This window comes from Vipera ursinii (genome assembly GCF_947247035.1).
Source record: "Vipera ursinii genome assembly, chromosome: 6".
In the NCBI taxonomy this organism is placed as follows: Eukaryota; Metazoa; Chordata; class Lepidosauria; order Squamata; family Viperidae; genus Vipera; species Vipera ursinii.
Genome location: NC_139515.1, coordinates 27,633,484 through 27,646,125, shown reverse-complemented (window position 1 = coordinate 27,646,125; position 12,642 = coordinate 27,633,484). Strand labels below are relative to the sequence as shown.

Sequence of the window (12,642 nt, the reverse complement as noted above, 5' to 3'; positions counted from 1 at the left end):
CTATTTTAATGACATCCTGATTGCAGGTGAATCTGCGGCAGTCCCAGCAGATCACCTCAGAACAGTGCTTCAACAGTTCTGGGAAGCAGGGTTGAAGTTGAAAAAAGAAAAATGTCAAATTGGAGTGGACGCTACTGAATTCTTGGGGTTCCATATAGATGCTGCAGGAATACATCCTTCAGAAACCAAGCTTAAAACTATCCAACAAGCCCTCAGACCTAAATCCAAAGGGCAGTTGCAGGCATTTCTAGGACTCTTAAACTTTTATCACTCATTTCTGCCACACAAAGCTGCATTTGCAGAGCCACTCCATCACCTTTTAGACAAAAAAGCACCCTGGGTGTGGACAAGCACCCATGACAAGGTATTCAGAACAGTCAAATCACAGCTATCATCAAATTCTGTATTAGCTCATTTTAACGAGAAACTGCCCGTGACTTTAGCATGTGATGCATCACCATATGGTATTGTAGCAGTTATAAGCCATAAAATGACAGATGGTCATGCAGTCCCCATAGCATATTATTCTATAACATTATCAGCACCAGAGAGAAACTATGCCCAGAATAGACAAGGAAGCTCTCACTATTGCAGCAGGAATTAAGAAATTCCATGACTTCCTATACGGGCAACCCTTCACCATTTTCACTGATCACAAGCCATTGCCTGGCCTCTTTATAGCAGACAAGCAGACTCCGCAGATCCTATCACCAAGGATGCTGCAGTGGTCAATTTTATGGCTGCCTATTCATACAGGCTAGTCCATAACCCAGGCAAAGAAATGGGCCATGCTGATGCACTCAGCTGACTGCCTCTGCCTCAAACACATCCAGACCCAGACCCAGCAGCTCACATCCTGGCAATCCAGGATGTTCCTGAAACACCCCTACAATGCTGGAGATGTGGCTGCCAAAACTGCCACTGACAGAACACTCAGCTGTGTTCTGAACTGGGTGTGGAGGGGATAGCCAGAAAACAGGCTAAGTCCAGAGTTCCAGAGCTATGCCAGCAAAAAGGATGAGCTATCAGTCCACAAGCGTTGTGTATTGTGGGGAAACAGGGTGATTGTTCCACCCACATTGCAAGCCAGAGTACTAGAATCTCTGCATGAGGGTCATTCTGGCATCGTTAGAATGAAGGCACTTGCAAGAAGCTACTTGTGGTGGCCAGGTCTGGATAAGGACATTGAGGCTCAAGTAAGGAGCTATCGGGTCTGCCAAGAAACCTGGCCAGAAATTCCTCAAGCACCAGTGCACCACTGGGAGACCATGCAAACTCCATGGTCTCACGTGCATATCAATTTTGCAGGACCATTTCAGGGACAGGTATTCCTCATTGTAGTGGACAGCTATTCAAAATGGCTAGAGTAGTACCTGTCCAATCTATGACTACTGCCAGGACAATCCAGAACTGTGCAGGCTTTTTGCTACATACCGCCTGCCGGATGTCATTGTGTCAGACAATGAGGCACAATTCATGGCAGCAGAGTTCCAGTCCTTCCTTAAAGCTAACGTGATTAGACACACCACTTCAGCTCCGTTCCATCCAGCTTCCAACGGCCAAGCTGAATGGATGGTGAGATCCACAAAAACGGCTTTAAAAAGACTAATGACTGGAGACTAGAATCATCGCCTGGCAGACTTTATTTATGCCAGCACACAACGCCAAGTACTGATACTGGTCACAGCCCAGCTGAGCTTACATGGGGTTGCTGACTCACAACAAAGTTGGACCATCTCCGTCCTGACAGATCAGTTGCAGAAATGTCACAACTCAAGCCTCCAATGAATTTACAGCTGGGTGAGCCTGGGTGTGGGCAAGAAACTATGGGCAGGGAGCACCTTGGGTGGTTGCTATTGTGACAAAGGTTTCAGGGCCACTATCCTACGAGATGGCCCTGGACGACGGTTGTGTGGTCTGATGCTACATTGATCAATTGCAGTGACAGCAGGCAAGTCAGAGTCCTGGAGCAGAAGGCGAGAGGACTATAGACATGTATAGGGAAGTTGCCATTCCCGAATTACACAGACCCACAGAAACTGTACAAGTAGAACCAGGGTCACTGCAGAACAGTGAACTGTGTTTGCTGGCAAGTGACACGAGCAAACACAGCGGTACAGATCTACCCAGTACAAATGGACATAGTGGCATGGGTCTACTGGGTATGGCTAACTGGCAAGTTGATCAGGAGCCCCAAACAGTTTTGCAGCACTCTAAAAGAACCCATAATCCACCAGCATATCTAAATGATTATGTGCATAAAATGTACTGGGGATGACTTTGTCCAGGGAGAAGGGGTGTTATGTACTGATATTAACAGTTAATGTGTTTTATTTTAAATGTGCCTCCAACTGTTTTGGAGGGAAACTGAAGTTTGTATTTGAGCAGGAAAACCAGCTTTAAATTTGATTGGTCACCGCCTAGTGGTGGCATGTATAAATATCTGTCAGTCTGTTGGTTGAGTTCAGTTCTGTTAATCTTGCAAATAAACCTGTTGCATTAGATTGGTCTGATCAATGTCTCCAAGAACCCACTATACAACAGGGGCCATAAAATGCATCTCCCAGACATATTCTACCTGCAGAATATCATATGTATTGATTGAAGCTTACTCCCTTTTATTGCACCCAGTCTTCAAGTTAGAAACTTTATAATTTACCCAATTTGGCTTCCAGTTGCCCTCCGGGTGAGATTCAAGGTGCTGGTAATGACCTATAAAGCCCTACATGGCATGGGTCTGGATTACCTACGGCAACACCTGCTGCCGGTGTCAACTTCCCTCCATCCAGTGTGCTCCCACAGAGAGGGCCTCCTCAGGGTGCCACCGATTAGAGAATGTCGACTGGTGGCCCCCAGGGGGAGGGTGTTCTCTGTGGGCGCGCCAGACCTGTGGAACCGCTTACCGGTTGAGCTCCGGATGGCCCCCGACCTTCACTCCTTCCAACGTGATCTAAAAACTTATTTATTTGAACAAGCCGGCCTGGTCTGATGGGTTTGGGGTTTGGGATTTTAATATGAATTTTAACTAATGTATCACATTGGGCATAATTATTTAATGTTTTTTAACTTTTGTATTTTGTATTTTGATATTTATTGCCCTGTACACCGCCCTGAGTCCTTCGGGAGAAGGGCGGTATAAAAATTTAATAAATATAAATATATATAATTTGTGAAATGCGAGAGTATATTTTGGGTACAATGCTAAATTAAATGGATTAAATGTTAATAAAGAGAAATGGATGCTGCCAACAACTATCAAGGTTGCTAAGAATGTCATGCCAACTCCTATGATATTGAAATATACATTTTAAATAATGTGTGTAGAAATAAAGAACAAGAAACGCATCATATTATTATCAGCAATAAATGCAAAGTAAAAAGTTGAATGTCTATAAGATGCTAAGGTGCCATGATGAAGAAATACAGCCAAAGATCACTCCAAAAATGTTTGCTTGGAGGCAAAGGGGAGGCACAGTGAATGTCAGGGTTGGGCATGCATGCATTCTATGCTGAAATAAATTATATTGATTTAAAAGAAATGAGGTGACCTAGTAGTCTGTTCTTTACATATCCAGTAAGCATTTATCAACTAAATTCCAATTTATGACAAGTTTTATCTCAAACAAAAATGTTGTATAAATATTTTATGTACAAATTAGGCAGAACAAAACACCATGGCAGCTGAATCATTTTAAAAGCCTAGTTACTTCTGAACAAATATTAGTATACATATAGATATACAGTAGGAATACACTAGATGTCAGCGAGAGGATACAAACCACACTGAGATATAAAAGCTCTATGAAATCACATCCTCACCATAAAATTACACAATTATATGTTACTTAACTGGAAAGATAGTATTAAAATATAGTTCTGCTTGAAACCACCTCCTTTGAAATAAAAGAAAGATGAAGTCATTTTGCATGTTAAAGATTAGGTGGCACTTTTTGAAATGCTCATCTTCATATGTCTCACCATGCACATGAATGTTATACCAAATAAGACAGCAAACTTTGGTAAGAGACAAGGAAATACTGAACAATATTCTTGGGTAGTCAAAATGGATTCCATGTGTACTGTAGAATATGGCATGCACTCAGTATACAATGTCTTTCCACATGCTATATTTCAGCAGAACCAGAACTGAGGGGAAAGCATCACTTTCCATTGCTGATAATGATCATCTATGCACAGCATATGGATGCACTGTATTAGTGCATTTAGCAATTACCAGATCAACTTGAATGTTCAGAACATTTGCCAATTCACTATATCCAGTGGGAGCAATACTAAAAGGTCCAGAAAACTTTTCCTGTTATTTGCTAGAAATAGTTAATTGCAGTACATTTGGGGAGCACAGCTTATGTAAATGATAAATTTATTATTTTTCATATTTATTTATTTAGGAAATTTATTTGCTGCTCATCTCATATCTAATCTCCCCTCTTGAGAAATTTACTAAAGTATTATACTTAATTGCAATTTATATATAGGAAAGTGTGCTTCAGTATTGTTATATTTGACAACAGTAAGTTTCAACAACAATTGTTAAGTATGTAAATATATACTATATACAATTCTTGTTCATATTTTTTCATACCTACGGGATACTTAAATGATTAAAATCAACCAATACTAAAATAGTAAGGCATACATTCTCTTGGCAATAATTTATATTTTCATAGAAAAATGCTATCCTTGCAAATAAAAATAAAATGCTAAGGAATTTGATTCATGTATGTTATTCTGCATGAACTTTTCCTGAAAAAAGTAACTACAAACTGATGAAATATTAAAGGCATTCTAGCAAATAGATGAATCCAAAACCTCACTGATATAGTTTTACAACTTTGAACAATACAGCTTTCTATGGCACACATTTACAATTTGTAATTGCAAAAGATAGTTTGAACGCAAGCAACACATTTTACCTGATTATAATTCCAAACTACAGTTTTCTGATCCACATTTTCAATTGTTCTTATGAAAAAGTATGCCAGTTACTTACCACTTTTGGCATGAGCAGTGGTGTTTCAGAGCAACTTATCCCTTCATCATTAAAATTTGATTCCATGTTGATTATCTCATCTATAACTTCTTCCATCTAATATTACAAGAATTGTTAATGAGTGAACATGAATAGTTAATAGAGATATTTACAGTACAATCCTATACAGGTTCTTGCCAAAGGAAGATCAATGATACATGCACTGAATGAGGTAGAGGACTGCAGTCATAAAAATAATAATTTAAGAACAAAAACAAAAACAAATAATATTTGGTAAACCTATCTCCTAAGAATGGTCTGAAAGAGAACAACGTCATGATACTGCTACAATTAAGTGGAATGGTTCCAATATACTATGTGGGTTAAAGATCACCTGGAAACAACATGTACGATTTTCTGAGTTCTTTGAAGAAAGAACACAGAAAAAGAAAAAATTACCAAATGGTTACTTGTTGATTTTTGGGGGAAAAATCAGAATATTCATTTGAGGAAATAGACAATGAAGTCTCTGAAATATGATTTGCCTTCAGCCAAACAAATTGATTTCACTTATTTACTGATTTTATCCTATTTCCTAATTATCTCTAATCTGCTAGAATCATCCACATGACTAATCCAAAATGCATTTCCTTCTCTCTCAGTGGGATACACATCACATAGCCAAAATTATATTGCTGTTTATGATAATAACATCTTATTAACTATTTATTGATCTCTTATTACCTAGAATCATTTATGTGACTAACTTACAGTGATAACAGAAATAGTAAATAAGAGTAGTTAGACCAGATGGCAGAAATAAGGGTTCTGAACATTTTAAAAATAACTGAATAAAATTAAAGCATTTGGGGAAAATTTTCTATCCCTGGAATATCAATATTTTGGCCATGAAGCTAAGGCATGGGAATCTCAACAACTGAAATAGCTTCAAATTGGTCAAAAAAAGTATTCCTTAGTAAAAGTCATGGAGCTTGAAAATGAGGAAGGACACATACTCTTAGAGGTGAAGGAACCTATTGCTTTATAAAACCATTTCCAAGAAGTGATTCATTTCAGTCCCTGTCCAAACCAACCTACTTGTTCAAAGATCTGGACAACCTTATGGTCTACATTTACAGAATAGGAGCAAAAACATCCAATGTTTGCAGCATTGACAATTAAATAATATTCTTATACAGTATGCAATGCAATGCAATAATTCTACAACTCTTGTTTGCTGGAACAAGAGATAGTTATAGTATATTTACATGAAAGAAAGACTACTTTTTCTTTGAAATGCAAAGGAAGTCTCAAATGAAAATATGGGAAAACAGATCAAATAAGTAATGTTGTTCCCCCCCCCTTACTTTTCAGAGCAGGCGGGTAGCACTGACTTAAATTGAAGACATTATTCTTTTAGGTAAAAGTAAAAAACCTCCAGTAACAAACATCAACCCTAACATTTTTCCCTTTTACATATGTTGTTCAGTTATGGTTAGATTCCTTGGAAAAAGGAAAATAACTTCTTAGCATATCAGTTACAAAACACATCATTAAGCAGTGATGATATGGTAGGCTTGTTAATGATGATGCATGGCTTGTTGATGTCCAAATGAAGTTGGATACACAATGAAGTTATGATTTTTTAATGTGCAAGCTTTATGGTGCAATCAATAAAATTAATGTCTAAAGTCATCCTTCCTTAAACCTATTTTATTTAAACAACAAGAGATGAATAAACTGGAGAACTGTTCTTTTTGTCAACTCCATTCGGTATGATAGCCTGCTCTAAACTAATCTCACAACTTTAAATCATACCCCATTTTCATGTTCTCCTCCAAGAGTTAGTATCTTGGTTACTGGACTTTCAGGAACGCTGATATTACTAGTAGGTGGCATATGATCACTCTTTATTATAAGTGTAGATCCTGAAGAAGGTACAGATTGGGAATGAGGCAGTAATAGAGATTGGCTAGATAACTTGGTATCCAGTGTCAGAAATGGTTTCACTTGATGCTGTGGAATTTGCTGAATGTGATACCTCACTGGATTTTCCAGGTGGGATTGAATCTGAAAAGAAGGGGAAAAATTCCTGAAATGTTACTTTTTCTTTGTAAGCATGATATACACATTTCTGATATGGAAATTTGATAGCAGTTATATTTCCACTTGAAATCTATATCCTTTGAATGTCAATACAAGTAGATCATTATTCCTATTGCTTGCATCAGAATTATCTATGCTACATTCACAAACCAATAAGAAAATCCTGGTATTTCAAACCATTTTCCTTACTCTCTAAATTTTCCAATTTTCAGTCACTATTCATTCCACTATTGGTGGGAATAAATATTTTGAAAAGATAACTAGACATTATTTAATATGTCATTACCATGCAATACTGTTTTAAAACCTTGTCTGAAATGAAACCTATCTACACAGATATGTCCCAATAGAAAACATTCCAAAAATGGGCATTACATTAACAATGTAACTAATTACTAAGCTTTTTTTTTAAAAAAAAAATAGCTCACCTGATAGCAAGAGCAATCTGTCAAATGAGGCATTTTCAGATTTACCACAGATTATCTAGGAAAGTAGATGATGAAAGTCTGACTTGACCAATACAGTATTCTCAGTGCTTTGCTTTAGGACTGACAAAATTTTGTGCAACCAAAGAGGCATTATAAAATTAGTGGTCATGCCCTAAATGGCTAATTGTACAGTCCATCCTTTGATTGTGCAGATTGACAGCCACAACTTCAAATAACACTCATTTCAGAGCCTCTCCACATTCCTACTATTTATCTACTTCAAGGATATGTACTGTTACATTCAGCCTCTGGCCTTGAAATATTCTAGTGAGACTAATGAGAAATTTCTACTAATTTTCTTCCAATGTTTCTTAAGATTTAAATAATACTGAAGCTTTTGTGTATTATATTTTAATTTACTTCTACTATTAAATGTAGTATGCAGTTCTAATCCTAGTTTTAGTTAATGTAATGATTTTTCAAACAAGTTTAAGTAAACTCACATTCTTATACTAATTTTTCAGATACTCATTGCTTCCTCAGCTATCCTATGGTTATTTTATCTTGCTTTTACTTTTTTTCAAGTTCTATCCCATTACAGGTAATTATGACAAAATTTTAAATGAATAAAATTACAAAGAATTAACTCAGAAGCATTAAAAGTGGAGTTTAAAGATATCCATCTCAGTTCTCAATCATCTAGAAATAAAATTGCATTTACAAAATTGCATAGGTCAGAAAATTCAGCCAAAAATATATCTTTATTTTAGTAGTGTTTAAGCACTTCAATTTGACTGGATCATGCTGCCAGTGAAGCTGTAACTGATTCATAATTACAGTGGAAATGTTCATTGTAGTTTATGTAGCCAAATAAACAAACCATGTCTGTTTTAAACTAATTTTAATATGTGCATTCACTCTTTGATTTAAAGATATTTCCCATGAGAAAACATGTAATATTAAGCATTTGAAATCAGACAATTATTTTTAGTGCTTATTATTCAGTCTGGTCTGAAATAATCTTATGGATTATATCTAGATGTTAGAAATCATATGCATGTTTACTCAGAAATAAATATATCTATCTGCATAGATTATTATATATATCCATCTGCATAGATTATTATATAACTGTAACCTATTTGTATTATAAAATACAATCCTGACTAAATATTAAAAGGATGTTTGTAACATCCTTTATTTTCAATTTCACATTTGCTCACTATCATATTTCAAGAGCATCCTACTATATCATTATATTCAGCCTTCCTAAATTCATTTTTTATCTCTGCATAGCATTTCATTTACATCAAAGAAATGTAAGAGATCTATCTGAAGGACAACTAACTCACCAGAACTAATAGTAATTAATAAGCATAGGGTACCTAATCATATAGAATGGTACACTAATGAAATGACCACCTTAAACCACATTTGATTCTCCAATATTTATTCTTATAAATATGATCTTCAGAGAGCATCATGTATAAGTTTGACTTGAAAACTAAAAGCATCTGCATCACCTATGGAGGTGCAACTGAAGCACTTGATTTCTTTGTTCATCTTGGGATTTGAACATATATTGTTAGAAAGTTCCAGTCCCTTGATTATTAATAATAAAGCAGACCTTCTTTCATTTCATCAGGATGCAAGAGCTGTTCTGATGCTTTTGGCATTGTGAAAGTAGAGGGGAAGGCACTGAGGGCTTTGCTTCTTTGTTTCTGATTTTCAAAGGAAAGAAAAAGGATTGTCCACTTTTAGGAGACATACAGCAAATGCTAGGATCTTCTGTCTGCTGATATCTGCTGCTCTACATGTAAAATTAAATGTTCCCTTGAGTTTTCAAACTTTCAACTTGGAAGTAGTTAGCTATTGCCTTTACAGCAGCTGCCAAAATCTCCACTGATTAAGAAAAAGGCTAAGCAGGGGTAATTACAGTTAATTCTTGAATTAGACAGTATCAGAAAAGCCCGGGGCTGGAAGCAACACTGGAAAATAAAATAAAAAAATAAAAAATAAAATTCCAGCAGGATGATTACTTCTACTTTGATACAAAGAAAACTATATGATCATGTTCATGTGGTTCCCAGAGGTTAGTTTATATGGTCAGATTGCAAATATTATTGCTGAGGTTTTTTTCTCTCTCTTAACCCTGAAAATAGAATCTTCTTTATATTCTTCTTCATCAATAGCTACATTTGTATTCTGTCCTGTTCAGAATCAAGGTTATTGTGTGTAAAAGCTTTGAAGTTTAAACAAAACATTCATGTGACATTAAATATAGTTATTTATATTAACCTTTTGACATCATAATCTTCAACAAACTTTGAGTGAAATGAAAGTAACTGAAGAAACAACTATTTTCATGGTTCTCATTACAGCATGGGCTGCTCAAACTGCATTATTGAGCTGTGTAGTTTAGTGTCAAAATCTAAAAATAGTTCTGGCATCTCTCTTTCTCTCTTTCGGTATACACTTCTTTATCATAGCTGTTAGGCATTATTAAATCTTCTTGTATTATAGTTCAAGAGGAACTATCTTTAGACCCTGAATTCCTTGCAATGTTTTAGCACTGACAGCCAGTAAGTCAATTTAAAGCCAGAATAGTTAAATAATGCAATGTTCAACTTAGTTGGAGATAACTTGCGTTCAAAGTCCTGAGCTGAATAAATACTGATGGACCAGATATACAGTACTTTCTAGACACAACATGGATTTACTTACCCCTTCTATCATATATCCCAGAGTGATTTATAAGAAACATAATTAAGATTACAAAAAAAAATACAGAACAAACCTAAGATTTAAAAAAAGAAATCAGAAAAGTAATATGAACTACTGTAATAGGAAGGAAGGAGAAAAGGAGTCCCTGCAAATTTTATTCCACTATGTTGCCAACTATAGGGGCCAGCACTCATCTCCATTTCAATATGAACTAATAATTAGTATTAAACTTGTGCTTCATTAATGCAGTAAAGCAAATAACCTGATTAACATATACATCTAACAATATTTCATTCACATACCCTTCCTCCCTTGTACACAGCTCTAACTAAAATCTTAGCCTTGTGATGTAATTCATGCTAGCAACAGCTACTATTTGGAGTTTACATATGCCAGGAATTAGAAACCAAAGCCTAATTTCCATAATTTCAATTTTCACCATCCCAAAATAGAGACCACTTTAAGGTAAGACAACTTAAAAAAGTCTATGTGGGGGAAATAATTTTTTCAATCTACTGTTTATATGTATTATGTCTACCATAAGGAATGAATGATGAACTTTTTAAAAGAAATCATATTTATTTGTATTTTTGTACATACTTCTAATAATGTACTATAGTACTATATATAAAAATATGTTTTACAAGCTGTATTCAGTTGCTGTGCTTACTTCTTCAAGGAGAAACTCTAGTACACTAACTACTTGCTTCAAAAGGCAGTGGGAATTTACCCCAAAATTGTTTTTCCCTAAAATTTTCCCAGGAGATAAGAAAAAAAGAGAATTAGTCCTGCAGATAGATCTAATAGCAGCTCTGAGGGGTCCTTGGTGCTCCCTGAGCTTGATTGTTTTCTTGTAGACATTTCATTACTCAAACTAAATAATATCATCAGCATCATCAGCATAAGTAGAGAAGGAAACTACGGGATCAGCCATATTGGATGTAGTTCTCACTAACAGAGATGAAATTATAGAAGAAATTGAATCTACAAGAACCTTAGGGAGGAGTGATCATGCAATATTGGAATTCAACATTATGCAAGCACAAGCAACAGAACATAGTCAAACTAGAGTCTTGTTCTTTAACAGAGCTAATTTTAATAAACTTAAAGAGCACTTGGAAGGATTCCATGGATGAGAATCTCCAAGGGGAAGCAACTCAAGAAGCTTGGGAAATTTTGAAAAGTGAGATTATAAAAGCCCAGTCTAGCACAATACCAATGAAGAAGAAAAATAACAGCTCTCAAAAGAAACCAGCATGGCTGCAGAAAGAACTCTCTGATAAATTGAAAGACAAAAAGGACAAGTATAAAAAAAGAGGGGCACATAACCAAGGCAGAATATTAGCAAATAGCCTGAGCCTGCAGAGATGAAATGAGGAAAGCTAAAGCTCAAAATGAACTAAGGTTTGCGACAAAAGTCAGAAATAACAAAAAAAGAAAAGCTTCTTTCAACATGTAAAAAACAAGAAAAAAGTCAAGAAAATTATTGGTCCATTAGTGGGAGAAAGTGGCAAGAAGATGACAAGCAACAGGGAGAAAGCAGAATGACTTAACTTGTTTTTTGCATCCATCTTTCACAAAAAGAAAAAAAAAACAGTCCAACCTATCAAAAACAGTACTGTAAAAAACAAATTAGAAACATGTTAAAATAGGCAAGAAAATGGTAAGTGAGCACCTGTCCACCCTAGATGACTTCAAATCACCAGGACCAGATGGATTACATCCCAAGGTTCTGAAGGAACTGGAAGACATGATCTCAGAACCACTGAACTATATCTTTCAAAGATCCTGGAACATTGGGGAACTACTGGGAAATGGTATAGGGTTTTCTTCCTGAGGTTGGACTAGATGAACTCTAAGGTCCCTTCCAACTTTGTTGTTGTTGTTACCAGAGGACTGGAAAAGATCTGATATAGTTCTCATCGTCAAAAAAGGGGAAAAATGATCCAGAAAACTACAGACCTATCAGCCTGACCTTAATACCTGGAAAGATTCTGGAAAAGAATAATCAGGCAAGGAATCAGTGAACACCTAGAGGCAAACAAATTCATAACCAAAGATTTTTTGTCAGGCAAATCTTATTGCATTCTTTGTCCAGGTAACAAAATTAGTGGACCAGAGGAATGCTGTGGATGTAATTTACTTGGACTTCAGTAAGGCATTTGATAAAGTGACAAGTGATTGTACTGCCTCTTCTTAAAAATCTCCAGTGATGGAGCACCCATGATTTCTTGTGGCAAGCTGTCCCACTGGTTAATTTTCCTCACTGTCAGGAAGTTTCTCCTTAATTCCATGTTGCTTCTCTCTTTGATCAGTTTCTAACCATTGTTTCTTGTCCTGCCTTGTGGTGCTTTGGAGGAAAAAAAGACACCCTCTTCTTGGTGGCATTTCTTA

At 36.0% G+C, this 12,642-nt stretch overlaps 1 protein-coding gene across 1 annotated transcript in view; it reads right to left on the bottom strand.

Moving 5' to 3' along the window:
• The window catches only part of TFEC (transcription factor EC), a gene marked incomplete at its 3' end in the record, with an annotated part of 35,911 nt that extends 28,357 nt beyond the window's left edge, over positions 1 to 7,554 (bottom strand). The window contains exons 1-3 of the mRNA XM_083366725.1: positions 7,525 to 7,554; positions 6,809 to 7,060; positions 5,012 to 5,107 (exon numbers count right to left, since the gene is read on the bottom strand). Of these exons, the coding sequence (XP_083222851.1) occupies positions 5,012 to 5,107; positions 6,809 to 6,889 (177 nt within the window). The 5' untranslated portion in view covers positions 6,890 to 7,060; positions 7,525 to 7,554. The remainder of the gene's footprint in view (positions 1 to 5,011; positions 5,108 to 6,808; positions 7,061 to 7,524) is intronic.
• Between the last annotated feature and the right edge of the window lie 5,088 nt (positions 7,555 to 12,642).